The 26,978-nt window shown below is 62.5% G+C and overlaps 1 protein-coding gene across 2 annotated transcripts in view; it reads right to left on the bottom strand.

Annotated features, from left to right (window-relative positions):
- The window catches only part of SLC12A5 (solute carrier family 12 member 5), a 144,981-nt gene that overhangs the window by 104,349 nt on the left and 13,654 nt on the right, over positions 1-26,978 (bottom strand). Inside the window, exon 1 of one of the 2 annotated variants that reach the window (XM_050917698.1) lies at positions 5,009-5,108. The exons of the other annotated variant lie outside the window; for it this stretch is intronic. Within the exon in view, the coding sequence (XP_050773655.1) occupies positions 5,009-5,060 (52 nt within the window). The 5' untranslated portion in view covers positions 5,061-5,108. Of the gene's footprint in view, positions 1-5,008; positions 5,109-26,978 lie in introns of those variants that run through there. 2 annotated transcript variants of the gene reach the window in all.

Raw genomic sequence — 26,978 nt, 5'->3', positions numbered from 1 at the left:
CATCCCCCATGCAGACAGCCCCAGTAAACCTAAACGACATTCCCAGGTCAATCCGCCCCGCTCCCTACTGCATCACAGTGCTCCAAACTCCCTGCATGCCCAGCTACAGGGGAGGGAGCATGAGCTGCAGCACCCCACCTCCCGCACCTGGCAGGGACTCCTGTGGGGCTCCCTGACCTGGACAGGGCAGCACTGAGCCATCATGACTGTCTCTGCCACTCCCCAGCAGCGGGCACTACCTGCCTGCATGAACAGTGGGGTGAGCATGCTCTTCCCTTGCTCGTGTCCAACAAGCGCCTGGAGGGGCTGCAGGACACTGCATAGATCAGGGCAGAGCCAGCGGCTCTGAGAAGCTGAGACCAAGCGTGAGCAATGAGGGGCGGTTGTCTGGAGGGCCCACAGGGGTTCCACAGGGTGCAGCCAGGACAGGAGGGCAGGCCCGGGGTACACAAGGCCCAGGCTACGTTTCCCTATATTGCAATGGTGCCTGGAGTCTGGCCCAGCCTGGACACTGGAATGGGGCTATTTATAGAAAGGGAAATCTCCCTGCACAGCCCCCTCTGCTATACCTACACCACACCTCCCCAGAGCCCTACGGGCAGCCCAGCCTTCTCCAGCAAACACACCCAGCTCTGGGCACAGGGGCTGGGCCGGGCCAGTGTGATCTGGGAGCCAGGTCCCACCAGACATGCTCAACCTCCCCCACGTCCACACTTCGCTGCAGCATCTGCTCCTCGAAGGGATGGCTCCTGACAAGGCCCTTTCCCCGATCTCCCTCCTCGAGCCCCCCATGATGCCAGCACAGAACCAGCTGAGCACATGGCCAGGCTTGGGGGGGACACTAGCACCTGGGCGTGTGCAGCCCCATCCCACCCACTCTGAGCAATTCCTGTGTGAGCTCCACAGGCAGGGCTGTGCCTGCCTCGGGCCCAACCCAGACTGACGGCGAACACCTACACACATCAGCAAGGTGCTCCCCCCACGGCATTTCCCAGGCCAGCCCCTTCCACACCCCACCCCAGTGGAGACAAACCATAGCAAGCTTCCCATCTGCATTTCCCGCCTTGGCCATGAGCAGAGACACCCCTGCACCCTCTCCACCCTCTATGGCTTGCCAACAACCTGCTGCTTCTCCATGTAACCCCTGTATTACCTGCCTCTTACACAACTGCCCCTGCCCCCAGCAACCCCTGCAGGTCCAGGAGCCGAACAGGGAGACTCTCCCCCGCCCCCTGGACTGATTGTGTAGGGAAGCACCGTGAGAAGTGCACATGAATTGGCCATGGGTGCTTTCCCCTGTAGGAGACACAGACTCCCATCCAGGCCCAGGGCTGGGGACTGGCTGGCTAGGGGGAGAGGAATGGGGCTCAGGGCTCTTGCCCTCGAGGGAGCAGGGCTTGCTTTGTGAGGCAATGGACTGTTCCCAGACCTGAGGGCCTGCAGCAGCTGGGGCAGGCGCTCTGCAAATGTGGGACAGCCCACTCGCAGGCAGGAGCAGGGGACACAAGCCACCAGGCAGCAGCTCCTGGCCCAGGCAGGCTGAGGGCACAGGTGGTTTCTATCCAAGCCCAGCCAATGCCCCTGGCCTACGAGCAGCCTTGCCTGGGCTCTCCTGGCTTCTTGAGGGGCTTTCTAGGCTACTGGGCACTTGGAGAGAGTCACCAGCCCCAAGCACTGCTCCACCCCAGTGTAGCAAGACCCCCTGGCGAGCTCCCACCCTCTGCCTCACCTCCCGACAGCCCCATTCTCTGACCAGGGCCGTGTCCATGCCACGCAGGGAGGTTTAAAGAGACTTTGTGGCATCCCAAGCATGGCAGGGCAAGGCAGGCAGCAGGCCCACGGGACGCTCATCATTGACTGCGATGCCCAACGGGGCCCGATTGTGGCTGGGGCTCTTCACACTCCCAGTGACACATCAGAAAGGATCAAGTTTGCTCAGGACTGGACCCCCAACCCTGCGTGGTCCCTCGCGGGACCTGTGGGAGCTGAGCGGCTTGGCCATTCCATGCCCCAGCCAGGGACCAGCAAGGCAGAGCAGCGGGGACAGAGCCCCCCAGGAGAAAGCTGGGGCCCCAACCCTTCCCATTTCCCTTTACTTACACAGACCCTACAGCCATTTGGGGGGCTCTTCCTTGGAGCCCCCCCTTGTCAGCCTTTTGTCACCCTGCACAACCGCTGGCCCCTGTGCTGGCTCCAAGCACACAGGGGGTGTCACGCTGGGGGGGATGCAGGGAAGTGCAGGCTGTGCTAGGGGGCAGCTGGGCCACCCCATTCCACCAGAGCTGCCACTGCCCCAGCCACGGGGAGTGGGGTCTCCGGTTCTAGTCTCATTACCTGACCCATGTCTGCCCCAGACCCAGGCTAGCCCAGTGCGGCAGCCAGCTCCGGATTGCAGCCTAGGCGCTTGGCCGGCTGCAGTGTGACGAAGTGAGGCTGTTCTTACTGTTTCCTCTGAATACTGTGTGGGGGCCTCAGTTTCTGGCCGATACTCTGTCTCCTGGCAACTAATGGCCAGGCCCTTCCCCCTTGCAAGGGGATGCTAAAGGTGTGGGAGAACAAAGGGATCAGGTGACCTCCTGGTCCGGGGAAAGAGACAAAGGCCAGAGAGGAGGGGCTGGAGGGGGTTTTTCAGTTTGGAGCTGGCTGGGGACGGGAAGTGAGGGCAGATGGGGTGGTATGCCTCGCTGGGCCCCAGAATGGACCCAGCTGAAGGGTCCCGTTCTCTGTACCTACAAGCTCTGTTTTAGACCCTGTTCCTGTCATCTAATAAACCTCTGTGTTACTGGCTGGCTGAGAGTCACATCTGACTGCGAAGTGGGGGTGCAGGACCCTGTGGCTTCCCCAGGACCCCACCTGGGTGGACTCGTTGTGGGAAGCGCACGGAGGGGCAGAGGATGCTGAATGCTCCAAGGTCAGACCCAGGAGGTGAAGCCGTGTGAGCTTCTTGCCTTGGAGACAGTCTGCTCCAAGGGAGAGGAGACTCCCCAAAGTCCTGCCTGGCTTTGTGGGGAGCAGTTCCAGAGCACCGCCCGGGGACTCAGTGACATGCAGTTAAACTGATTCCAGGCCTGTGCTCACTGGTGGACCCGCCCCAGCTCCCCGAGGAGCTGCCCAGGCTCACCTGGGGCTCTCCCGCAGCAGGCCCGGGCCACCTCTAGCCAGGCGTGAGCGCGGCCTAGACACGTCTGTGGTGGTGGGGAGCGAACGGGTCGGACCGCGCTGCCTTTGGGGCACCTCGCTGCGGCTCGGGAGACCTGGCCCAGCCCCCACCTGGCCAGGGACATGCCACAGAAGGGAGCCACGAGCCAGACCAGCCCCAATGCTGGCCTCAGGGTTCCTGGGGCCGGGGGGGGGGGCAGGAACCAGAGCTTCAGAGCAGGGCGCCAGCCCTGAGTCAAAGCCGGTCCTCGCGGGGCCGGAGCTGGAGCCCCCCAGAGAAACGCCAGACCCAGGGAGCAGGCGGGAGGACGTGTGTCCCCACTCCACACTGGGGCTCTCCAACAAGCTCTGCCACCGGGACCAGTGCCTGGCAAAGGAGATCCTGCAGCCCGGCTCCGAGTGACCCTCCGCTCCCAGGCATCAGGTTCCAGGGACCCTGTGCTCCCCGTCCAGGGTTCGCTCCTGGCGCTTGCAGCTGCAGCTAGGCCGGTGAAGCAGAGCCAGCCCCACGGAGCAGAAGGGCCAGGTGCCCCCCCCCGGCACAGCTTCGGTCCCAAAGAAAGCGCAGAGCGCAAAGGCTTCCGGGCAGGGCGGGCTCTGGGGTAGCCAAGGGCCGGGGCAGCCGAGAGCCACCCCCGCCCCGGGCTCCCCCGGAGAAGGGCCATCCGCCCCGCGCAAAACTTCTCCCCCGAACTCCCCCTCCTGCGCCAAACCTCTCCCCCGAACTCCCCCTCCCTAACTCCGCTGCAGAAACCCGAGATTTCTGCAGCGCCTGCCCCTGCGGGCTGCGTGCGGGGCTGTGCGGGGCGATGGCGGGTCCGGTGCCGGCCCCACGGGCTGCGTGCGGGGCTGTGCGGGGTCCGGTGCCGGCCCGGCGGGGTGGCTGGTCAGGCTCCGGGCTGGCTTTACCCAGCCGGGGCATTTACATACACAGACACCAGCGGAACGCAACACGGGGTGGACCCCGAGCTCTGCTGGCGGCTCGAAGCTGCGCACGTTCCTGAAGGGCCTGGGAGTCCCAGCAGCGGAGCTGGTCCCTCGGGGGAGTCCAAGAGTGCGGAAAGGCCAATGCGGCGCGTCCCGGCTGCAGCCACTGAAAGGGAACCGAGTCTGCCCGGTCCCCGACCGCGGGGTGCCCCGATCGCGCTGCGCACAGGTCTGCAGCCGCCCCCCCCCCCCGCGCGCCAGCCGCCCCCACCCCCAGCAGTGAGTCTGCGGCGCACGGTGTCGGGCGGGCTGGCAGGGACCGGGAGCCCGCGGCTCGAGCTCTGCGGCTGTAGCGCCAGCAGCCCAGCCAGGCTCTCCGGGAGCGGGGCTTGCCCTGAACCGGAGCCTTCCCGCCACGAGCACCTGGAGCGGGACTTCAGCACCTTGGACAGGCCCCGCTGCGGGGGGAGCCGGGCGCTCCCAGGGGGACTCAGACCCACAAACCAAAGGCAGCGAAGCCCCCGCCGAGCCCAGCGCCGGGCTGGGGGACAGGCTGCGGGCAGGGCCCCCGGCCCCCCGGCATGAACTGGCGGGAGCGCCCAGCTGCACCATGCGGCAAGAGAACCCGACCCCCCCGCCCCGCCAGCGCAGTCGCCCCGGGCCCCCGCCACGGGCACGCGAGGGCGGCAGCCCTCCCCACTCCCAGCCGAAACTGGGCAGCGGGTCCCGGGCACCTGCCGGCTGCGAAGCGGCATTTGACGCCCGCTGCGCCCCGCACCGCCCCGGCCGCATTCCAGCGCCCTGGCCAGGCGCAGCCACATGCCGGCACAAGGCGCAGGGCTGCCCCGGGGCTCCGCGGCACTGGCCGGGCTGGGCTCGCTGCCCCCGGGCTCCGCGACCGCCCCCCAATTCCCGCCCCTACCTTGGGCCGCCCCCCTCTCGCCGTCCTCGCCCTCCGCCAGGCTGTTGAGCATGGTGCCTGCTGCTGCGCGGGGCTGCGGGCCGGAGCGCGCTGCACCCGCCGCCGGCTCCGCGCCTCCGCCGCTGTGGGAGGAGGCTGCAGTGCGGGGGCCTCGGCGCACAGACTCGCTCGCTCGCTCCGGCGCGCGCTCCGGCGGCTCCTGCCGGGCGGGGCCGGGCGGGGCGGGGGGGGGAGTTTGGCAGCGACGCTGCCTCCAGCGGGGGGGCCGGGGACCGCGGCTCCCCCCCGGGCCGCCCCCCGCGCGGAATGCGGCAGCGGCGGAGCCCCCAGAGCACAGGTCTCCCCAGGCAGCTAGGCGAATCGCGGGGCTGGCGGGCTGGGTCCGACCCGGGGCGAGGGGCAGGCCTGGGGGCTCAGCGCCGGGGGAGGCTCTGACCGGGTTCTGCTGCAGGGACCTGGCTCCCGGCTCTGGCCCAGCCTCAGCCAGACCGCTCGGGGGTTGCTGCTAGCGGGGGCGAGATGGGAGTGCCCAGAGAACAGGTGCAGGGATGCCAGGTCGGCCTCGTCCAGCCTGCCCGGCCCAGAGGCCGATCTCTGACCGCCAGTGTCAGTGCCCTGGCTGGGCAGTGTCTTCCTGCAGCGGGCACCCAGCCTTCTCCCTAGAGCCCGAGGGGCTGTGCCAACTCAATGGCTCCCTGGTGGCTGCAGAGAGGGGCTGACTGTGCCATGCCCATTGCTGCAGCCTGCCCAGGCAGGGACAGTGCCCCAGGTCCTGCCATCTGCTCCATCTTTCCCCAGAGCTCCCGTGGGGTGCTCAGGAAGCCAGGCCTGGCTGGTTAGTGCAGGAGCCATTGCCGAGTTCTTCAAAGACCTCAAGTGAAGACTGAATCTGCAGCTCCAGCTTTGCTGTGGCTAGTGCCTGCGCCAAGGAGCCCCTGAGCCCAGGGGCAGCCAGTGACTGAGCTGCCCTGCCCCGCGGAGGCAGCAGATGGGTGTGCCCTGCAGGGGTGCAGGCTGGGTGTGTAACTCGCTGGCCGGCAGAGGGAGGGAGTGGGGCGCTGGTGCTGCCAGCAGCAGGGGGAGTTTCCCCTGGCCAGCACAGACCAGACTCCCTCACGCTGTGAGCAGGGGGCAGATTCGCCTCGAGCAGCCCTGAAAGTGTCACCCTTGGCCCTGCACAGGACACAAAAGGAAGTTGGCTGTGGTGCAAGGAGTCCAGTGGGAACCCCTGCTCTTAGCTTCTGAGCGTTCCCATAGAGACAGCCCTCACCCCCCAGCCCACGGGTGCTCCCTCAGCTCAACCTGGGCCGCAGAAAGTCTCCCACAGCCAGACCTTGCTTCATGACCTGCTACCAGAGGTGGGGGGACCTGGTTCAGGGAGCGCCCTCCCCAGCAGGGCCACCTGCTCTGTGCAGATCCATTGAGCTCCTCCTTGCTCCATCCTCAGCCTCTGGGAGTTTCTGGGGTGAGGGCGGAAGAAGGCTCAGACCCGCTGAATCCAGGCAGCTCCCAGGGACAGAAGCTCTGCAGTGGCCAGGTCTCCTGAGCTGGCTGAGATCGCGCCAGGCCGCAGCACTGTAATTAATTGTTTACTTTCTCCTGGTGTGTGGCCAGCTGCTCTGCTGGCTTCTGGCTCTCGCCTTGCAGGGCTCACAGGTCCTGACCTCCCCTGGCCAGCCCATTCAGCCCCCACTCGGCCTCAGCATGCCCCCAGTCTGCTGCTGCTGGGTGCCCTGGAAGTGCTGTGTCTCAGCTGGGCCCATGGCTTGCAGGCTGCTCCAGCCTGTTCTGTCTTTGGGAAGCCTGTATGCCCAGCCTGCTTCGCAGCAGGGACAAGACTCCCCACGCTTTGAGTGCTCCTGGAAGAGCCAGGGCTGGGCTCTCCAGCCCAGGGCCCGCCCCCTTCCCTGCTGGCAGGTCAGGAGTCGCTAAGGGAGGAGGCAGGATGGGTTCAAGCACACCCCTGGGCTTGGGAGTCCCACCAGGCCCACCACAGCCCTCAGCCAGCTGCTTCAGCCTCCATGCCTTGGTTTCCCCACCTGTGCCAGGGGGACCAGGCCCCTCCCATGGGACTGAACTGCTCCATGACTGGGAGGTGCTTTGGGTTCCCATGTCTGTGCAGAAGGTGCGTTCCTAGCACTGCAGGCCCTGCGCTGCTCCAGGCTCACCCTGCCCACTGAGGCTCCGCTTTGTCCTACTCTCCCCAGCCCTGCACCCCTTTGCTGCCCAGCACTGAGCGTTCCCATAGAGACAGCCCTCACCCCCCAGCCCACGGGTGCTCCCTCAGCTCAACCTGTGCCGGGGAAAGTCTCCCACAGGAGCAGCCCTGAAAGTGTCACCCTTGGCCCTGCACAGGACACGTGGCCAGGTGCAGTGTCTGCTCATCTCAGGCACTCAGCGTCTCCCTGCCGAGCCCACGGCAGGGCCCCCACCCGCCCCCATTTCTCTGGATATTCCTGGCAGAAGGAGCAGCGTTGGAGCTGGCGCCTCCTGGGGAATTTGCCGGCTGCTTTGCGAAGTCGCATTTCATCTCCTGAACGGTGAGAGGCCCTTGGGAACCTGCTTTGCTTGGCCCCAGGAGCTGCCACCTCACTGCCACTAGACTCAGCCTCCTGCCAGGCAGAACCTCCCCAGCCCCACTCAGAGCCAAGGCAGCAGCTGCAAGGGGAGGAGGCCCCTACCGGAGGATAAACCCCTGGGAAATCGAGACCTCAATGTCCCAGAGAGGGGAGGAGGAGCTGGAGGTGCCAAGGTATGGGGCAGAGTGACTCCCCAGCATTCTCTGTGGGCAGGCCAGGGAGTCCTGAAGCTTCTTTCCAGCCGCGGTGCTGACCTGTGGCCGTGGGCCTGGATGCCATGGTCACAGCATTGAAGGACCCCCTGGCGCAGTGCCCTGCCCTCCTGGACGCACTGCTGCTCCCCTCCCCGGGATGCCGAGCACAGAGCGGAGGGGCTCCCTGCCCAGCCCAGGGGTGCATGTCACAAATCCCAGCCTGGAGGAGATGTCTGGGGTCTCCAGGAGGAAGGGCAGAGCTGCTTGGCGGGGCCCTAGTCGCTGGAGGCTCAGGATTTGACAAACGGGCCTCAGGGGCCTCATGTCCTGGCCCTCCTCTGTGCCCCCCCCCCCCCGGCCGGGCGGCAGAGAGAAGCCTTCACCCCCAGCCCACTCTCCCCCAGGGGCAGGGAGCTCCAATTGGCAGCAGGACAGTGGGAGAAGTTCCAGCGCTTTGCACTCAGAGTTGACCAGGCCTGCGCCTGGCGCCTGGGGTGAGGCCCCAGCTTGAGAGCAGGGCTGTGGTGAGCAGTTGGGACGGGCACCCCCAGATTCAATCCATTTCCCCAGAGCCAGTGCCATGGGTGGCTCCAGGGACCGGGCAGACAGACCCACAACAGGCTGGGACAGGAGTGGGGCAGGCAGCCCAATGAGCCCTGCCAGGTGTCCGGCCCCGAGCCACAGTGGCTTGGCTTCCAGGGATGAGGAGGTCACAGATCCTGCAGCTCAGCAGTGAAAGGGATTTTCCTGCTCCATCAGCTGGGGGACGGGGGGTGAGCACGTGAAAGATTGTTAATCCCTAATCCCGATTAGCAGCTCACTGGGGCCTTGCCAGCCACCCTGCTCCCCCTGCCCCACAATGGAGAATGCCCCATGAGGCACGTCACACAGCAGGGGGGCACGTCCTGCAGCATGGGGGCACCACAGCATGGGGGGGGGTCCATGGTGCAGAACGAAGGGGGAGTCTAGAGCACAGGGACTGGGGAGCAGTCCATGGTGTAGGGGGAGGGGCCATGGCAGGGTTGCTGGGTTTGGTTAAAATGACTCAAACCCTTGGATGTGCAAAGTGGAGTCACACCCCCGGGCTGGGGAAGGGTCCCATAACCCAGGAGGCAGGGAGGGGGTGAAGGTCAGAGCAGGAATCTCAGGGGAACTCTCCCGCAGGAAGTCCAGTAGGCTGAGGCCCAGGGGGGTCGGTGGAGGGGGAAGGAGGCAGGGCGTGGGGCATTTAAACATGAGGCCACACAAAGCCCTGTAATGCGCATCAGGGAACAGCTGGGGTGGGGGAAGCTGGAGCTGTGCCCTCATTACTGGGTAAAATTCTAAGCAGGGAAGGTCATACCCAGGGGAAGGTCTGCGCTGAGGGGCCATGCCACGGGGGAGTGTCTGCACTGAGTGGCTGTGCCCTGGGGGGAGGGCCTGTGCCAAGGGGCCGTGCCAAAGGGGAGGGTCTGCACCAAGGGACCGTGCCCTGGGGGGGAAGGGTCTGCGCTGAGGGGCCATGCCACGGGGGAGGGGTCTGCACTGAGGGGCTGTGCCCTGGGGGGAGGGCCTGTGCCAAGGGGCCGTGCCAAAGGGGAGGGTCTGCACCAAGGGGCCGTGCCCTGGGGGGAGGGGTCTGCACCAAAGAACCGGCCCTGGCAGACAGCAGGGATGAGAGCAGGGCCGCCCAGAGGATTCCTGGGGCTGTCGGTGGCAGGCGGCTCCGGTGGAGCTCCCGCAGGCGTGCCTGCGGAGGGTCCGCTGGTCCCGCGGCTCCGGTGGAGCATCCGCAGCCATGCCTGCGGGAAATCCACTGGAGCCACAGGACCGGCAAGTGGCAGGGCGCCCCCCGCGCTGTGAAATGTCTAGAGCCGTCCCTGTTCTGCGGCGGCGGGCCCTTCCGTTCCGGGACCCACCGCCGAAGTGTCCCGAAGACCCGTGGCGGGGGCCCTCCGCCGGCGAATTACCACCGAAGCGGGACCCGCAGCCGAAGTGCAGCCCGCTCTTCGGCGGTAATTCGGTGGCGGGGGACCCCTGCCGCGGGTCTTCGGGACACTTCGGCGGCGGGTCCCGGAACGGAAGGGCCCCCCACCGAATTACCGCCGAAGACCGGGTTGCACTTCGGTGACAGATCCCGCTTCGGTGGTAATTCGCTGGCGGGGGGTCCTTCCCCCCAGAGCTGAAGGTCCCCCCCGCCGGCAAAGACCAGGAGCGGAAGAAGCTCTGGGGCCCGGCCCCGCAAGAGTTTTCCGGGCCCCATGGAGCAAGTGAAGGACCCTGCTCCAGGGCCCCCGAAAAACTCTCATGGGGGCCCCTGCGGAGCCCGGGGCAAATTGCCCCTCTTGCCCCCCCGGGCGGCCCTGGATGAGAGCTCATTGGCCTGGCAGAGGCAGGATGCTGGAGTCAAGCCACAGAACAACCAGCCCCCTCAACCATCACCAGCACAGCACCTCTTCCTCCACACCATCCCCGCAGCCCCCAGGACTGGCCCCACGGCCAGGCCGGAAGGCACAGTGCTCTGCCCGACCCAAGCCGTACCTGTGGTTCGGCTAAACACAGGCGCAACCTCCTGCAATTCTATGCCTCTCTGAGACACCTGCCCCCTGGGATCCCCCGGGCCAGGAATCCCCAGGTGCTAGCTGCAGCTTGTGGCTAGGAGTCTCTGGTTCAGCCCTCACATCCGCCCAGGGGGGCAGGCAGAGCTGAGCCTCACTCCGTGTAACCCAAGCTCCCACCTCACTGAGGGCCTGTCCCAGGAGCTTTGAGAGTCATCCTCATGAATAGCTGTGCAAGGAGCTGCCCAGGGCCCTCTCTCCCTGCCTGGGCTATCTGGGGTTCACCGCCCCCTGCAGCAGGAGGGCTGGGAGCCCGGACACTCCTATTCTATTTTATATTACTGTCCCCACTGTTTATACAAATGTTTCATCTTTAAAAATCCCCACTGAGCTCTTGGCCTCAGCTAGATCTTGTAGCAGTGAGTTCCACAGGTTAACAATTGTACACTCTAAATTGTACTGCTTCTCCATGTACTGCCTATAAACCATCTCAGCACAACAAGCAACTTCACAGCCCTCACTCGATCTGCATCTATTGGATCTGAAACCCAGGTGAGAGGCTCAGGAACCAGGAGAAGGAACAGTTGTCACTAAAGATGCTTTGTGTTGTGGCAGCACCTGAGGCCCATTGGGTGAGGGTCAGTAACTGCCATGGCTGTGTGCGAGGCTTTTCATGCCATGCTGCTGCCTCACAGGCTGTACCAGGTGCTGCACACAGCCCAGAGCCAGGCCCTACCTGCAGAGTTTGCAGCTCATGTCACAAGATACAACCCTTAAGATCAGCAAACAATGGGGGGCAGGGGGTGATAAACTGGGAATGTTCTTAATGTTTTCTCTGAATACTGTGTTGGTGCCTCAGCGTCCCCTATGCAGTTCTTAATATCTAGGTGGTGGGATAAGGGTGTGTGATTGCTGCAGAGGAAGGGGCCAGTGCACCTAAATGCCTGGCACTCTGTGTCCTGGCAACTGATGGCCTGGGCCCCTCCCCTGCAAAGGTGCCAACTGAAGGTGTTGGAGACAAAGAGACTAGATGACCTCCTGGCCCAGGAAAGGGGCTGAGCAGAGAGGAGAGGCTGGAGGGGGTTGTTAGTCTGGAGCTGGCTGGGGACGAGGAGTGAAGTGCAGACATGGGGGTCTGGCTCACTGCCCCCCAGAATGGACCCGGCCAAGGGGTCCGGTTCGCTGTATCTACAAGCTCTGTTTTAGACCCTGTTCCTGTCATCGAGTAAACCTCTGTTTTACTGGCTAGCTGAGAGTCACATCTGACTGCAAAGTGGGGGTGCAGGACCCTGTGGCTTCCCCAGGACCCCGCCTGGGCGGGCTCGCTGTGGGAAGCGCACGGAGGGGCAGAGGATGCTGAATGCTCCAAGGAGAGACCCAGAAGGTGAAGACGTGTGAGCTTCTTGCCCTGAAGACAGTCTGCTCCAAGGGAGAGGAGGCTCCCCAAAGTCCTGCCTGGCTTTGTGGGGAACAGTTCCAGAGCATCGCCCGGGGACTCTGTGACAGTGGGGGACAGGGCTCAGGCTGCAGGTCACACTGCACACTATGGCACAGGCAGCGGCACCTGACCTGGCAGGAAGGGTTTGCGCTGAGTCTAGGTGAGAGTCAAACTCTGCCTCCAAGCTTCAGTGACTGCATGCATGTCACTGTGTGTGTGTCACTGTGCGTGTCAGTGTGTGTCACCATCAGTGTGCATGTGTGTCACCGTGTGTGTGTGTCAGTGTGTGTGTCACTGTCAGTGTGCATGGGTGACACTGTTCATGTGTTACTGTCACTGTGTGTGTCACTGCCAGTGTGCATGTGTGTCATTGTGCATGTGTCACTGTGCGTGTGTCACAGTGTGTGTGGGTTTCACTGTGGGTGTGTCACTGTGAGTGTGCTACTATGGGTGTGTGAGTGGGTGTCACTGTGCATGTGTCAGTGTCACTGTGTGTGTCAGTGTGTGTGTCACTGTCAGTGTGCATGGGAGTCACTGTGCATGTCAGTGTGTGTGTCACTGTCAGTGTGCATGGGTGTCACTGTGCATGTGTCACTGTGGGTGTGTTACTGTCAGTGTGCATGTGTGTCACTGTGCATATCACTGTGTATGTTACTGTCACTGTGTGTGTGTCAGTGTGTGTGTGTGTTACTGTCAGTGTGCATGTCACTGTGTGTGTCAGTGTGCGTGTGTGCATGTCACTGTTGGTGTGCATGTGTGTCACTGTATGTGTCAGTGTGTGTGTGTGTCACTGTCAGTGTGCATGTGTATCACTGTGCGTGTCAGTGTGCATGTGTCACTGTGTGTGTGTGTCACTGTCAGTGTGTGTGTATTACTGTCAGTGTACGTGTCACTGTCAGTGTGCATGTGTGTCACTGTGTCAGTGTGTGTCACTGTGTGTGCATGTGAGATGCGGCTGTTTCCTGTGTGTTACATGCTGTTCACACACTGCTCAGGCCCCCAGGGCTACAGGCAGATTCCCGATCGGGTCCCCCCTGGAGAACAATGCAGGAACACTCAGCATGGCATGCGGTGTGCACTGCTCTGGGTGACAGCTGGACACTCACAGGGCCCAGCTGGCCACTGACGCTGGGTACCGCTATCCCTGCCCTGCTCTGTCAGGCTGGCAGTGCTGCCCCATCAGCCCTCACCACTCACCGCAGCACGGTGCAATGAGCAGCAGCAGCGCTGGCACAAGTGGATCAGTAGCACAGGGAAGAACCAGGATCTGTCAGAGCCACGGACCTGGAGCTGGCAACCTCCTGATTTCCCAGTGAGAACTAGGGGAGCAGAGGTTCCAGTGTTATTGGGCCTCCCCCCAAAATCAGGGGCTTTGTCTTATATATGCAACTACACAAACACCCCCAAAAATAGCATCCAGATTTGTCACCCTGGCTCTGGTCTCCCCAGTCAGACCTGCACAGCAAAGGCAGCAGCACTGGCAGCATGGAGGCAAGAGCTGGACAAGAAAGGTGAGTTCTGGCTGACGGCTTGGTCAGTATTCGTGGTGCCCACCAGACCTGGGCTAGGCCCCTTCTGCCACCAGGCAGGGCCTGTGGCTCCCCCCATTTGCCATGCAGAAAGCCCAGCAAGGCCTCATCCCAGCCCCCTAATGGTGCACAGGGCCTGGGCAGAGCAGAGGCTGGGGTGGGGCCAACAGGCCCTTGGCACTGGGGGTGGCGCTGCCACAGACATATGATCAGGGGAGGCGGCAGGCGGATTTACAGCCATGGTGCTGCCTGCTCCAGCAGTGTCGCCCGCTCTGCTCCGCCAGGTGCGCTGGGGAGACAGGCAATAAATCTCCAATTTAATAACCTGGTCTCCCTGGCGCAGAGGCCCTGACCCCACCAATCCTGCCGGGAACCGGGCCGAGCAGCTCCCGCCTCGTAGCTCATTGGAGGTGCAGCTTACCACTTCACGGCAGGCAGACAGACATTACCCCGAGCGCTCCGGCTGGGGCTGGGAGAGACGGCCAATCCCGGGCCCCCACCCTGCACCATCAGCACTGCCTGCTGGTACCGAGATGGATGGTAACGCAGCCACTGAGCCTTAGCTGTTTTCTGTTCCAGGTACTAGGAATCATCCTGGCGCCGGGTTCTTCCCCGTCACCACACAGAGTTCACCACCGGCCCTTCCCAGGGACAGGGCCTCATTGCCACCAGCACAGGAGAGGGAATTTCCAGGCTGGAGGCTGGAGGTGGAGACAGTCTGCCATCAGCCAAGGCTGACACCTGGCAACCGACTTCAGCTGTGTGAGAGGCGCTGCCAGGCACAGGCGCACCATGGAGAGCTCTGGCCATCACAGGGGGCCCCTGGGGCCAGAGGAGAGTTGGCGGCAGCATGAAAGGCACCTGGGTTGCAGGGGGTTGGGGGCAGCGACAAGGGCTTGGGGAGTCACATGGGAGGTTGTGGCTGCAGATTAGGAGTAAGGGGCACTGTCAGAGCTGGGGAGGAACCCAGGGCTCGGTTAGCAGGGGACTGCAGGTCGGGAGTGAGGGGCACCGGCAGAGCAGGTCCCATCCTTGGGGTGCCCGGGACTCCCAGCCCCGCCATGGGGCTGGCTGGGCCCTGCCCCTCCTGCTCTGCTCGCCCGCACCACACAGGCAGTGACTTGTGGAGAGCGGCTGCCCCGGAGGGACGTGCTCGGAATGGGAACAGCAGCAGCTGGGAGCGGGCGGCACTGGGAAATCTCCGGACAGCTGGGAGCAGGGAGGAGTCACAGCTCAGCAGGTCTGGGGGGATTATGGGGCACCCAGCAGTCCCCACTCCCAGCCTGCCTGGGAGCCCCCTGCTGAAGCAGGGCGCTGGCTTTTCCTCAGATTCCCCCAAGTGTCTCAAAATCAGTCAGAGCAGGCCCATAGCAGGGAACCCCAGGGCAGCTCCCTGCTCCCCCTAGACCCCTCCCCACAAGGGCCCCACAGAGCTGCCGTGGCTGTGTGCGAGGCTCCACAGGCCAGTTGGGCCCCTTGCCCCCCACAGCTGCTGCGGGGCAGGCTCTGCTCATGGGGGCACCAAAGCTGGCACACCTGCCTGAGTGCTGCCCCCCTACTAGGCTGTTTCCTGGCCACAGTCTGCCAGCATCACCGGCCCCTGCCCCAGAGCCAGTGGAGGGGCTAGGCCATGGGAAGCTGAACTTGGGGGCTAGTGCCAGCGGCTGCCCTGTGGCAGTGACCGAGGGAGGCTTGTGGCAGGACCAGTGTTTGCCCAGGGTAGAGATGAGACTTTACAGTGCCCTGGTGGCCCAGCCCACGCAGCCCAGGCATCGCTCTGTGGTTTGGTTCTTCAGATACCTTCCCTTCAAAGCCAAGACACCAGGGATGGGAGAGAAGGGGGGCAGGGAGCCAGGCTTGCCAGGGCTCTGTCCAGAGCCCGGTGCTCCCTGGACTGGGCACATCTGACAGTGCAGGCCTCGTCTATCCCTGGCTGGGCAGGGAGCTGGCACCAAGCAGACAGAGCAGCAGCCTGCGAGCAGCCTGAGGAGGATGGAGCCAATGAGGGGCTGACGGTCCCTGGGGCAGCACAGCAATGTAGGGGATGGGCTGGAGGCTTGAGCCCCTCTGCCAGCCCACACAGCCTGGCCTGTCTCCTGCCCAGATGTTTGCCAGCAGCTCGGCAGTGAGGCGGGCCTGGGCAGCCTCACTGAGCAGATGACCTCTCCCACCCCACGGGCTGTGCTCACAGGGCGCCCCCCAGCCTGGGCAGAGGAAGGGGGATGGGGGAAGCTAGAGGGAAGCCATGGGCATCTCTCTCCTCCCACTCCACCTGCACCTGCCTCTGGATGGGGCCTCTGCAGCCTGGGCAGTGGGAGGGCAGGGGCTGCCGGATGCTCAGACCTGGAGGCCTGGCCCAGGCATGGGAGTCAGTTACAGTGCAGGCCTTTTGGCAGCTGGGGCCGGGGCAGCCTACAGAGCCCCGCACCGGCCCCTGCCCACCAGCTCCATTCCCTACAGCCAGGAGCCCACCTGAGCACCAGGGTGCCTGAGCGCCAGCCCCCTCTCCAACAGCGCTCACAGGCGGCCGCCATTCCCAGCAGCACTGGGGGCTGCTCAGACAGCATCGGGGCAACTGGGCTGCGGGGAGCAGGGCAACAGGCTGGCTGTGGGGGGAGCTCCCCCGCCCCCCACGCAGTGCAGCGCTGCTCTGAGGACACTGTATACTCCCCTTCGCTATTTTCCTCACCGCTGCCCAGGCGAGCCAGCAGCCAGTAAACCCAGGCTGGGCCAGCGAGACAGAGCACGAGGGGTCTGAAGAGAAGGGGCCGAGGAGGCCAGTCCCCTCGCCCCCAGCTCCCTTCCTTCCCAATGCCAGAGCTGAGCCATTTGCCTGCAGCTTAGCACAGTGTCCCCTGCTGAGCCCTGCCCTGCTGCCCGCAGCACACCGCCCCTTGCCCTGCCACCTGCCACCTGCCACCCCCCACTGGGGCCTGCCCCGCCACCCGGCACCCCCCACTGGGCCCCGCCCCACCGCCCACAGTGTGACACCCCCTGCCCTGCTGCCCGCAGCACACCGCCCCTTGCCCTGCCACCTGCCACCTGCCACCCCCCACTGGGGCCTGCCCCACCGCCCACAGTGTGACACCCCTTGCCCTGCTGCCCGCAGCACACCGCCCCTTGCCCTGTCACCCCCCACTGGGGCCTGCCCCGCCACCCGGCACCCCCCACTGGGCCCCGCCCCACCGCCCACAGTGTGACACCCCTTGCCCTGCTGCCCGCAGCACACCGCCCCTTGCCCTGCCACCTGCCACCCCCTACTGGGGCCTGCCCCGCCACCCGGCACCCCCCACTGGGCCCCGCCCCACCGCCCACAGTGTGACACCCCTTGCCCTGCTGCCCGCAGCACACCGCCCCTTGCCCTGTCACCCCCCACTGGGGCCTGCCCCGCCACCCGGCACCCCCCACTGGGCCCCGCCCCACCGTCCACAGTGTGACACCCCCTGCCCTGCTGCCCACAGCACAGCACCCCCTAGCACCACAATAGGGCACTTTGTATCAGACCTGGTTACAACACAGGGCTCTGACAGAAGGGGTCTCTGTCTGCCTGGGGCAGGACTGTCCCTGGGTTTGGGGTTTGCTCCTCACGTGCCCTGCTCACCTGACCCTGACTCACATGCTGTGCCCAGCTCCAATTCCCCTGCACGTGCGGCAGGGCCCCCTCTCTGAGCAGGATGTGACAAACTAGGAATGTTCTTAATGTTCCCTCTGAATACTGTGGGGGGGGGGCCTCAATTCCTGGCTGACCCTCTGTCTCCTGGCAACTAATGGCCAGGCCCTTCCCCTTGCAAGGGGATGCTGAAGGTGTGGGAGAACAAAGAGATCAGGTGACCTCCTGGCCCAGGAAAGGAGGAGGGGCTGGAGGGGTTTTGGGAGTCTGGAGCTGGCTGGGGTCAAGGAGTGAAGTGCAGATGTGGGGGTCTGGCTCACTGCCCCCCAGAATGGACTCGGACGAGGGGTCTGGTTCGCTGTATCTACAAGCTCTGTTTTAGACCCTGTTCCTGTCATCAAATAAACCTCTGTTTTACTGGCTGGCTGAGAGTCACGTCTGACTGCAAAGTGGGGGTGCAGGACCCTGTGGCCCCCCCAGGACCCCGCCTGGGCGGGCTCGCTGTGGGAAGCGCACGGAGGGGCAGAGGATGCTGAATGCTCCAAGGAGAGACCCAGGAGGTGAAGACGTGTGAGCTTCTTGCCCTGTACAAGTCTGCTCCAAGGGAGAGGAGGCTCCCCAAAGTCCTGACTGTCTTGGTGAGGAGCAGTTCCAGAGCATCACCCGGTGACTCCGTGACAACTGGTGGCAGCAGTGGGATGTACTGCACCCCGTGAATGGCGCTTCTTGCAGTAAGTGACTGGGGAGCAGTAAAAGAAACGGGGGATAATGAGGACCAGGCGCGCTGAAGGCTCAGAGAGGGATGGTTTCAGGGGGCAGTTAACCTCTGGGAGTGTGTGACCAGCGAGAAGAACTGTTGGAGTAACAGGGTCCCCCTGAGGACTGCAGCGAGCAGTCTCGGGGCGGAGGAGCTTGCCGCTCAACCCTGGGAGAGAGAAGGATTTTTGCAGTAGCAGGGTTCCCCGGGGGATTGCAGGAGCAGTCCCAGGGGCGGAGGAGTCTGCAGCTCGACCTTGGCAAAGAGGTGGTGACCACGAGAAGGGCTGGCACACCAGGGGTTCTTCCTGGAAACCATGTGGGAGCCAAGAGCACACAGGCCTGTGAGTCCAGAGCCACTTGGGAATGGTGAAGTGATGGCCTGTCACCATCTCCTTAAGAAGGACATTGTGATCCTGTGCACAAAGAGAGGGTTACGCATGGGGAAATTCACCAAGGCACAGTTAATCGTGCAGTTGGAGGAGAAGCACCGCTCTGAGGAGCAGATTCCTGGCCCAGATGGGGCTACAAGAGGATCTGAGAGCAGCTGGAGCCTCAGCCAGGCATCCCCGAGAGTCTGGTCCCCAACCAGACGAGGGTCTTCACGATCGGGTTCCCCATCAGGGGATCGGAGACGGATGGGATGGGAGCAGAGCCCGAGAGAGCGAGAGGACCATGAGAGAGAGCAAGAGGCTGAGGAAAAGCTGCAGGAGAAGCAGCAGCAGTGTGGACTGGTGATGGTGGAGCAGAGAGACATAGGGGGCTGCCCAGGGGTCAGTGGGGAAACACGCCTGCGGGGGCGAGATCCTGGGACAGAGAGAACTGTGTTGGTGCAGCCCCAGATGCTGAGGGACTGTGGGACCTGGGTGAAGGTCCCCGGGGTGAAGCCCCTCACCCTGCCTATGGCCCGGATCCCTGTACAGACCCAGGACGGGTCAGGCTGGCTGGCCGTTGGGGTTCTCCAGGATATCGGCTGGGAGGCCCTGTTGGGGGGTGACTGGGTCTCTTTGGGACAGGATCCAAGCCCCGCTCCTGTAACGGCCGAGGGTTTGAATTCAAATCCAGGGAACCAATTGGCTAGGATGGAAATGGGCAGTGAAAATGCAAATGACCTGGCTGGCAGGGGGGAGGGGCTGCTGGGCTCAGGATACCTGCCTACCTATAACCAGCCCCCTGGGGCTGAGTGGGAGGGAGAGATGCTCCCCGCCCCCCTGCACACCGGAGAGAGGGCTAAGGTTGACTCTGATGCTGTGACCAAAGCAAGCAGCTCGCTGCCTGTCCCCACTGGGACAGCAAGGGCAGCGCTGAGCACGGGGGGAGCTGAGACCCCAGCTGAGTGGGGGGACACCCAGGCAGGGCAGGTCGGCTGCCAACCAGGTTTGCCTGGTCCAGACGTGCTGCTGGGAAGTGATTACACAGCAGGGAGGGAGCTACCAGGGACAGGGCTCAGGGGGGCTGTGACCCCAGGCCCAGCCAGCGAGAGGGAGCAGGTCCCACTCCCTGCCCCAGCTGCTGAATCCCAGACCGAGCTGCAGAGGGATCCCTCCTTGGAGAAGCTGAGGGAACTTGCTGGCCACAGCGCTGCAAACCCCCTTGGGGAAGGCTGCAGGGACAGAGTCCTGCAGGAGGAGGGATTCCTGTACCGGGAATGGGCTCCCCAAGGGGAAGTAGAACTGGGGGGAATCAGGAGGCAGCTGGTGGTGCCCCAGGAATCCACAGGGTTCTTCCCTTTCGAGCTGCTGGATGGGAGGAGAGTGAGGGGACCCCTGGACCTGAAAGGGGAGGATTGGGAGAAGGGGGAAGACCCTGTCATAAACAGATAAAAAAAGTTAATAGCACAGAAGTACTTTATATCTCTTTGACTGTAAAGGGTTAACAAGTTCAGTGAGCCTGGCTGTCAGCTGACCAGAGGAGCAATCAGGGGACAGGAGACTTTCAAATCTTGAGGGAGGGAAGTTTTTGTGCTGTGCTGTTAGAATTTGGTTGTTGCTCTCTCTGGGTTCTGAGAGTGACCAGACGTGCAACCAGGTTTCTCTCCAATCTCTCTGATACAGTTTCTTATAGATCCAGACTAGTGAGTACTAGATAGATAAAGCGAGTTAGGCTTATGGTTGTTTTCTTTATTTGCAAATGTGTATTTGGCTGGAAGAAGTTCAAATGTGCATTTGGCTGAAAGGAGTTTAATTGTGTATTTGGCTGAAAGGAGTTCAAATTGGTATTTTGCTGAAAAGATTTTAATTTGTACTTGTATACTTAGGCTGGGAGGGTGTTCCCAGTGTCTATAGCTGAAAGACCCTGTACCTATTCCATTTTTTTTAAATTTACAAAGATAATTTTTACTGTTTTTTCTTTCTTTAATTAAAAGTTTCTTGTTTAAGAACCTGATTGTTTTTTGATTCTGGTGAGACCCCAGGGGACTGGGTCTGGATTCACCAGGGAATTGGTGGGGAGAAAGGAGGGAAGAGGGAGAGAGAGGCTGATTTCTCTCTGTGCCAGGATTACTTTCTCTCAGGAAGAGTCTGGGAGGGGGAAAGAGAAGGAGGGAGGAAGGTGCATTGTCCTCTCTGTTTTGTGATTCAAGGAGTTTGAATCAAAGTGATCTTCCAGGGGAACCCAGGGAGGGGAAGCCTGGGAGAGGCAATGGTGGGGGAAAGGGTTTACTTTCCCTGTGTTTAGATCCAGAGGGACTGGGTCTTGGGGGTCCCCGGGCAAGGTTTTGGGGGGGACCGGAGTGTACCAGGCACTGGAATTCCTGGTTGGTGGCAGCGCTACAGGTTCTAAGCTGGTGATTAAGCTTAGAGGAATTCATGCTGGTACCCCATCTTTTGGAAACTAAGGTTCAGAGTGGGGATTGTACCATGACAGACCCCCTGGGGGATCTCTTCCTGAGGTGGGAGCCAATCTCCCCATCAGGTGTTCCCCGCTCAGAGTCACTGGGAAAGCAGCCCAGAACCTGGAGAGAGAGATCAAGGACCTGCTGGCTTTAAATGTGATCCAGCCGTTTTACAGCCCATGGGCCTCACCCATGGGGCTGGTCCCCCAGGAAGGTGGGATGATCTGGTTTAGTGGGGACCTTCGGAAGCTTAAAGCCATCACGGTGTCTGATGCCGACCCCATGCCTAGGCCTGGGGAGATTCTAGACAAGCAGAGGGCAATGGAGAACTTGGCCCTGGCAGACACTGATAACATGTGCATCTTTAGCCAGACCTGGGAGGAACAGGTGTCCCAGGTGAAGAGGAGACTGGGCTGCCTCAAGGAGGTGAGACTGACGGTAAAAGCTGGAAAGTGCAAGGGGGGACGGCAGAGGTGTTGTATGTGGACCACAAGGTGGGGAGCGGCTGTCCAAGCCCAGAGCTGGCCAAGGCCAAGATGGGGGCTCTTAACCAAGAGAGCCTGAATTGCAGCCCAGAGTGCTGGGAGAAGACCCCATCCCAGATTGAACCCCAGGGGTATTGGGGTGGCAAGAGGGTACGGACTGCATAAACCTTCCCACATGCGGCCTGCAAGTGCCGTCAAGCACACCCGATCTAAGGGAGGGCGTGAGACTGGACTGTCCTGGTGTGACTCACACCAAGGAATGGGAGAGATGCTGGGGCATCCATGGGAACGTTGGTGCGTTCGAACTTCCCCAGGTCACTGGCTGAAGTGACCTCGCTCAGTTCGGTCTCGAAGGGGGGAGAGATGTGATGAACTAGGCATGTTCTTAATGTTCCCTCTGAATACTGTGGCGGGGCCTCATCTTTGGCCGACCCTCTGTCTCCTGGCAACTAATGGCCCGGGCCCTTCACCCTGCAAGGGGATGCTAAAGGTGTGGGAGAACAAAGAGATCAGGTGATCTCCTTGCCCGGGAAAGGGGCTGAGCAGAGAGAAGGGGCTGGAGGGGGTTAGTCTGGAGCTGGCTAGAGAAGAGGAGTGAAGTGCAGACATGGGAGTCTGGCTCACTGCCCCCACAAAATGGACCCGGCTGAAGGGTCCTGTTCTCTGTACCTACAAGCTCTGTTTTAGACCCTGTTACTGTCATCGAATAAACCTCTGTTTTACTGGCTGGCTGAGAGTCACGTCTGACTGCAAAGTGGGGGTGCAGGACCCTGTGGCCCCCCCAGGACCCCGCCTGGGCGGGCTCGCTGTGGGAAGCGCACGGAGGGGCAGAGGATGCTGAATGCTCCAAGGAGAGACCCAGGAGGTGAAGCCATGTGAGCTTCTTGCCCTGCAGACAGTCTGCTCCAAGGGAGAGGAGGCTCCCAAAGTCCGGCCTGGCTTGGTGGGGAGCAGGTCCAGAGCATCGCCCGGAGACTCCGTGACACAGGGACAGGCCTGGGGCACCTGATGGGGCAGACATGCTCAAGTGGTGGAGGGGCTGCCTGCATCCCAGCCCTCTGCCCTCCCCTGGCTCAGCCTCATGCTCCCCGCCAGGCAAGCAAGATGGGTAGGCAGATTCCCCTGACAGGCATACAGCAAATCTCCATAGTAACATCAGCAACCCCAACCCTGAGCAACTAAGCCCTGTCACCTAGACCCCGGCGATGCCGATGCAGCACCCCCTGCAGCCGGCCCAGCTCTATGCCCAGCAGCCTCCGCCCCACTCTGGACAGCATAGACCCCTCCTCCACCATGGGGGTGGTGAACAGCTCAAATGATCCCAATAACATTAGGGAACACTGCAAGAGAAATGACACGGGGCCTGGTTTCCATGGGAACAAGAGAGCCTCCTTATCCAGTTTGGTACCATGGAGGTTTCCATGGTGCCACGGCTGTATCTGACCATCTTTTCCATACACCACATTTGTGTGTCAACACCACCTGTGCCCAAGGCTTTGCATCCCCCAGCTTCCTCACCCGCCTCCCCTTATGCTACCACCCACCCCCGCCCACCTGCCCTGAACCTCCACGAGCCTCCCCACACTGCAGCGCAGTAGGGAGCAGGGGCTGCCCATGCCGTGGGGCTGGGTCAGGAACAAGCTGAGCTGTCTGTGGTTAGTCTAGCAAATGCAAGGCTGGCGTGGGACTGGGAATTGTAGGGGTGGAAGGCACATGCAGGAGACTAGGCCTAGGGCTCCCTCAGGTAGGGTGGACAGGATGGGTATCGGGTTGGGCACCCTCCAGTCACTGCCCAGCCCCCTCCCTGCCCAGGGTTCACAGCGCGGGGGGTAGGCAGCAGAGTCCGGCTCCCATCCCTGGTGAGACGTTCTGGATCCATGGTGCACAGGACCCACACGTGCCCCACAGCACAGCCCTGCTCCCCGTCCCCCACACCAGCTGGGCCCCTTGGCACCATGTCCCAAGCCAGGAATATGCCAGTCAGGGTGCCCTCCCCCCCAAGCGGAGTCAGGGGTTGCCACAGCAACCAGGTCCTTGCTGAAGCTTACAGCAACTAGTTCAAGGCTTTATTTTAAGAATCACTTTGAATCTGAGAGTCTCCCCCGGCCGCAAAGGTGGGGGTAATCCTGCCCCTTCATCGGGCCTCTGATCTGCCCCTGCACCAGGGACAGGGAGCAGCAGGACTAGGGCAGGCGTTAATCAGGTCCCAGCAGGATCCCTGCAGTCTTGGCTGGGCATGGCAAAACTTCCCATGCAGGCCGGGGTGTGGAGGGAGGACAAATAACAGGTGACTCAGTGCTCTGTGGGGCACTGAACTGACCCCCCAGCACCCGAGGAGGGGCCTCACCTGAGCCCCACACAGCATGTGCCAAACCGGCTCCTCCCCTCAGCCCAGACGCTGCTGTGATCTAGGCAACCGCCTGCCTCCCTGATCTGCACAGCGCCCCCACTTGTTCATGCCCCCTGCCTGGAACAGCCCTGCCCAGCCCCCCCTTTCCCAGCTCAAGCCCTGCCCAGCCCCCACATTTCCTGGCACAGTGCCCCGCCCATTGCAGCCCTGCCCCACGCCACCCAGGCCCCAAGAACAGATGCGGGGAGGGGACACACTGAGCCAGGTGTGTCTGTGCCCAAGGGTAACCCCACGGCAGGGGCTGGGCTTCCAGGTACTGTGCTCCTGCAGCCCAAGTCCCTGGCAGGTGGGAGCCTCGGGGGGTGGGGGTGAGGGTCCTTCTGGACTCATCCCCCCCATACACCCCCACCCCAGAGTTCTGCAGCCCCTGGCCTGAGGTAGTTCTGGGCTCATCTGTGTTGGGAAAACCCACAGCAGCTGCTGGCAGCTCAGGGGCATGGACACGAGCAGTTGCCAGAGGTGGTGGGGTAGGGAGAGGGACAGGGGGGTGCTGGCAAGGGGGACAGAGAGTTACGGACAAGGTGCAAGGAGGGAACTGCAGGGGGAGGGGAAGTGCAGAGAGATCAGGATAGAGAGGGCTGGGGGTGCAGGGAGGGAGCTGGGGGTACAGGGAAGAGGTGAGGTCAGGGTGCAGGGAGGGAGCTGTGGGTGCAGGGAGGGGGTGAGGTCAGGGTGTGTCACAGAGTGTGGGGAAGTCTGGCCCTGCTCCCCTCTTCCTGGGACCCACAGTGACTCTCAGCCAGCCAGTAAAACAGGTTTATTGGACAACAGGAACGCAGGTTACAGCAGAGATTGGAGGCACAACCAGGACCCCTCAATTGAGTCCCTCTGGGGGTTCAGGAAGCTTAGTCCCCTGAATTCCAACCACCCAGCCCAAAACGGAAACTAAATTCAACTCCCTCCAGCCGGCCCCTTCCTTTGTCCAGCTTCCCGGGGAAAGGTGCTGACACACCTCCCTGCTCCCTGGCTCAGGTTACAGGCCTAGGTCCTGGTCCCTCACCTAATGGAATTCCTGGCTCTCCCATCCCCCACACAGACAGTCCCTACTCCACCGCAGGGAGGGAGCTGGGGTGCAGGGAGGGAGCTGGGGGTGCAGGGAGAAGGTGAGGTCAGGGTGCAGGGAGAGGGCTGGGGGTGCAGGGAGAGGGTGAGGTCAGGGTGCAGGGAGGGAGCTGGGGGTGCAGGGAGGGAGTTGGGGGTGCAGGAAATGGCATAGCGGGAGTGGGGGGCAGGGAGGGCAGTGAAGCAAGTTCCTGGTGAATTGCTTTGCATTTGCAGCCCTTTGCTTCCCACCCCACGTGGGGCCAGGGAGGGGATCCTGCACATCGCCCCTAAAGGATCCCAGACACCCCTGGCCTGGCCCCTTCCCCCCAAGGGTCTGTCGCCCCCACACGGAGGGATAGGCCCGGACACTGGCCCTCCAGTCCACCCCCACGTCCTGTGGGAGGAAAGCCGCCCTGAGGGGTCAATGGGTGAGCAGGGGGCTCCCCCACAGCCCAGCCCCAGCCTGGCCAGACAGGGCTGCAGGCTGCATGTGGCCAAGGGCGACCCCTGGTGGCCTGGGAAGGAGGCTCCAGCTCTCACAGTCGGGGAGCAGGCAGGAGCCGGCCCCTCTGAGCTGGGCCGGGCCAGAGACTCTCAAGCTGCTCTCCAGCCCAGCCAGCCCGAGGCCAGAAATCACCAGTCCCAGTCATGCTCTTGGGCTGTGATTTCTGAGCCCCCTGAGTGTGTGGGTGTGTGTGCTGAATGAGTGTGTACACAGCTGTGCTGCATGAACGCGTGCACTGTGTGTGTGCACTCTGCCCTGTGGATGTGCATGTGCATTATGTTGTGTTGTGTGTTTGTGCATTACGTCTGCATGCAACAGCTTGTGCTACAGCTCGCTCACGTTCACAGGGCACACGGCGGTTTTGGTCCCGGTGACCAGAACCCATTGTGCCAGGTGCTGCCCAGCAAGAGGGCAGCCCTGCCTGGCCCAGCCCAGCCTGGTCACAGTCTGGTGCAGAGAATGGGGGGCAGTGGGTAGGAAGCTGGAACTGGGACCCACCAAACCCAGAGGGGCCCCCAAGCGGGGAACCTCTGTGAACCTCTGCTGAGCTGGTAGCAGAGCAGGCTGCTGTCTGGAACAGCCAGGGTGGGTCTCCTCTCTCTGGCCACAGACACCTGCTCAGTCTGCTCCACCTGCTCTGAAAGGAGCAGCTCCCATTACCACAGCTGTTAACACCACTGCCCAGGCTTGGCATCCCACACCTGCTGCAGGCCCCTCCCTTAGCCCTGACAACAGCTCTAACAGTCACATCAGGTGTCACCCCTGGAGTCAAGTGAGCAGGAGAATCTCAGCTTTCAGTTATAATGAGCGGCAAGTTTCTAGCCCTTGTGGCTGCAAAGACAATCTGGGAAAGGTGGCCTGCGCACAGCCCATGGGCCTCAGTGATGCAGCAGCAAAGAGAAGCCGGAGGTACCAGGGTTAACACCTCATGATCTCGGTGCACTCGGGGTCAGCAGTTCTACAGCGCACAGCTCATCAGCAGGGCTGGACCCTAAACCGTCACCGCCCCAGCACTGACCTTGTCCACTGCAGCTAGCGGAGCGGGAGGTGGGGGGAAGCTGCTGGTGTCTCCGTGGGGGAGCCCCCACAGGAACACCCCCTGCCCACAGGTCACCCTGTGCGAGGCAGCAGGGCTCTTGTGCTGCGGGGTGCAGAGCCTGGTCTAGCATTACAGACAACACAGCGGCAGGTACCATGCCCCAGGACGGGTCAGCTGTGGGACCAGACCCGGCACCTGTTGAAGTCAAAGCAGGAGCCTCTAGCATGGGGCACGTGGTCTAGCAGCCAGAGGGTGCCAGGCATTAGTCAGGGGAACACAAGCACAAATTAAGGGGGACACGAGTGCGGTCCTCAGATACCTGAAAGGCTGCCATAGAGAACCGCTTTTCTCCAGCTTTTCTCTGGCCACCAAGGACAGGACAAGAGGCGATGGGATCAAACTGTAGCACAGCAGATTTAGATTAAATCTCAGGTGGTCCATGTGGGGTGGGGGGGGAGCGCAATGTTATAGCTGATGCTTTATCACGGTGCGGGGGCCCTGAACTTCCCCAAGTCATTGGTTAAGTGACCCTGCTCTGTTCACCCTGGAAGGGGGGCAGAGATGTGCTGAAGTGGGGGATTTTCTTGTTTTTTCCAATGGCTTGCATGCAGAGGGAGTTTGTTGTTATAGAGGACCAGAGAGGGAACTCGGGACCCCGACCGATGGCCTGGAGGATGGAGATCCCAGTGACTGGTGACCTAGTGACCCGGCTCAGGAGACACAGCCAGTTCTGGCCAGTGGGAGGACAAAGGGCTGCAGAGAGAGGACCCCGGTGACCTGACCAGCCGGTTCCAGCCAGAGGAGGCCAGAGGATGGAAGAGGGGAGAGTTGGCCCAAGTGACCCGGTTTACAACCCTGTTTCCCTGGAAAGAAGCCAATGGACAGAGTGGGCTTGGGACTGGGGATCTCAGATGCCCAGCTGGGAAGCAGGGGCACTCAGGGCTGGAGAGGGGGAGCAGGCAGAGCCCACCTGGATGCAGGGAGACTGGGATGTGCTGGGCTGAGGGAGGC

This window comes from Gopherus flavomarginatus, chromosome 11, assembly GCF_025201925.1.
Source record: "Gopherus flavomarginatus isolate rGopFla2 chromosome 11, rGopFla2.mat.asm, whole genome shotgun sequence".
Lineage (NCBI taxonomy): Eukaryota > Metazoa > Chordata > Testudines > Testudinidae > Gopherus > Gopherus flavomarginatus.
The sequence above is the reverse complement of the archived record's forward strand: the minus strand, read 5'-3'. Positions and strand labels throughout refer to the sequence as shown.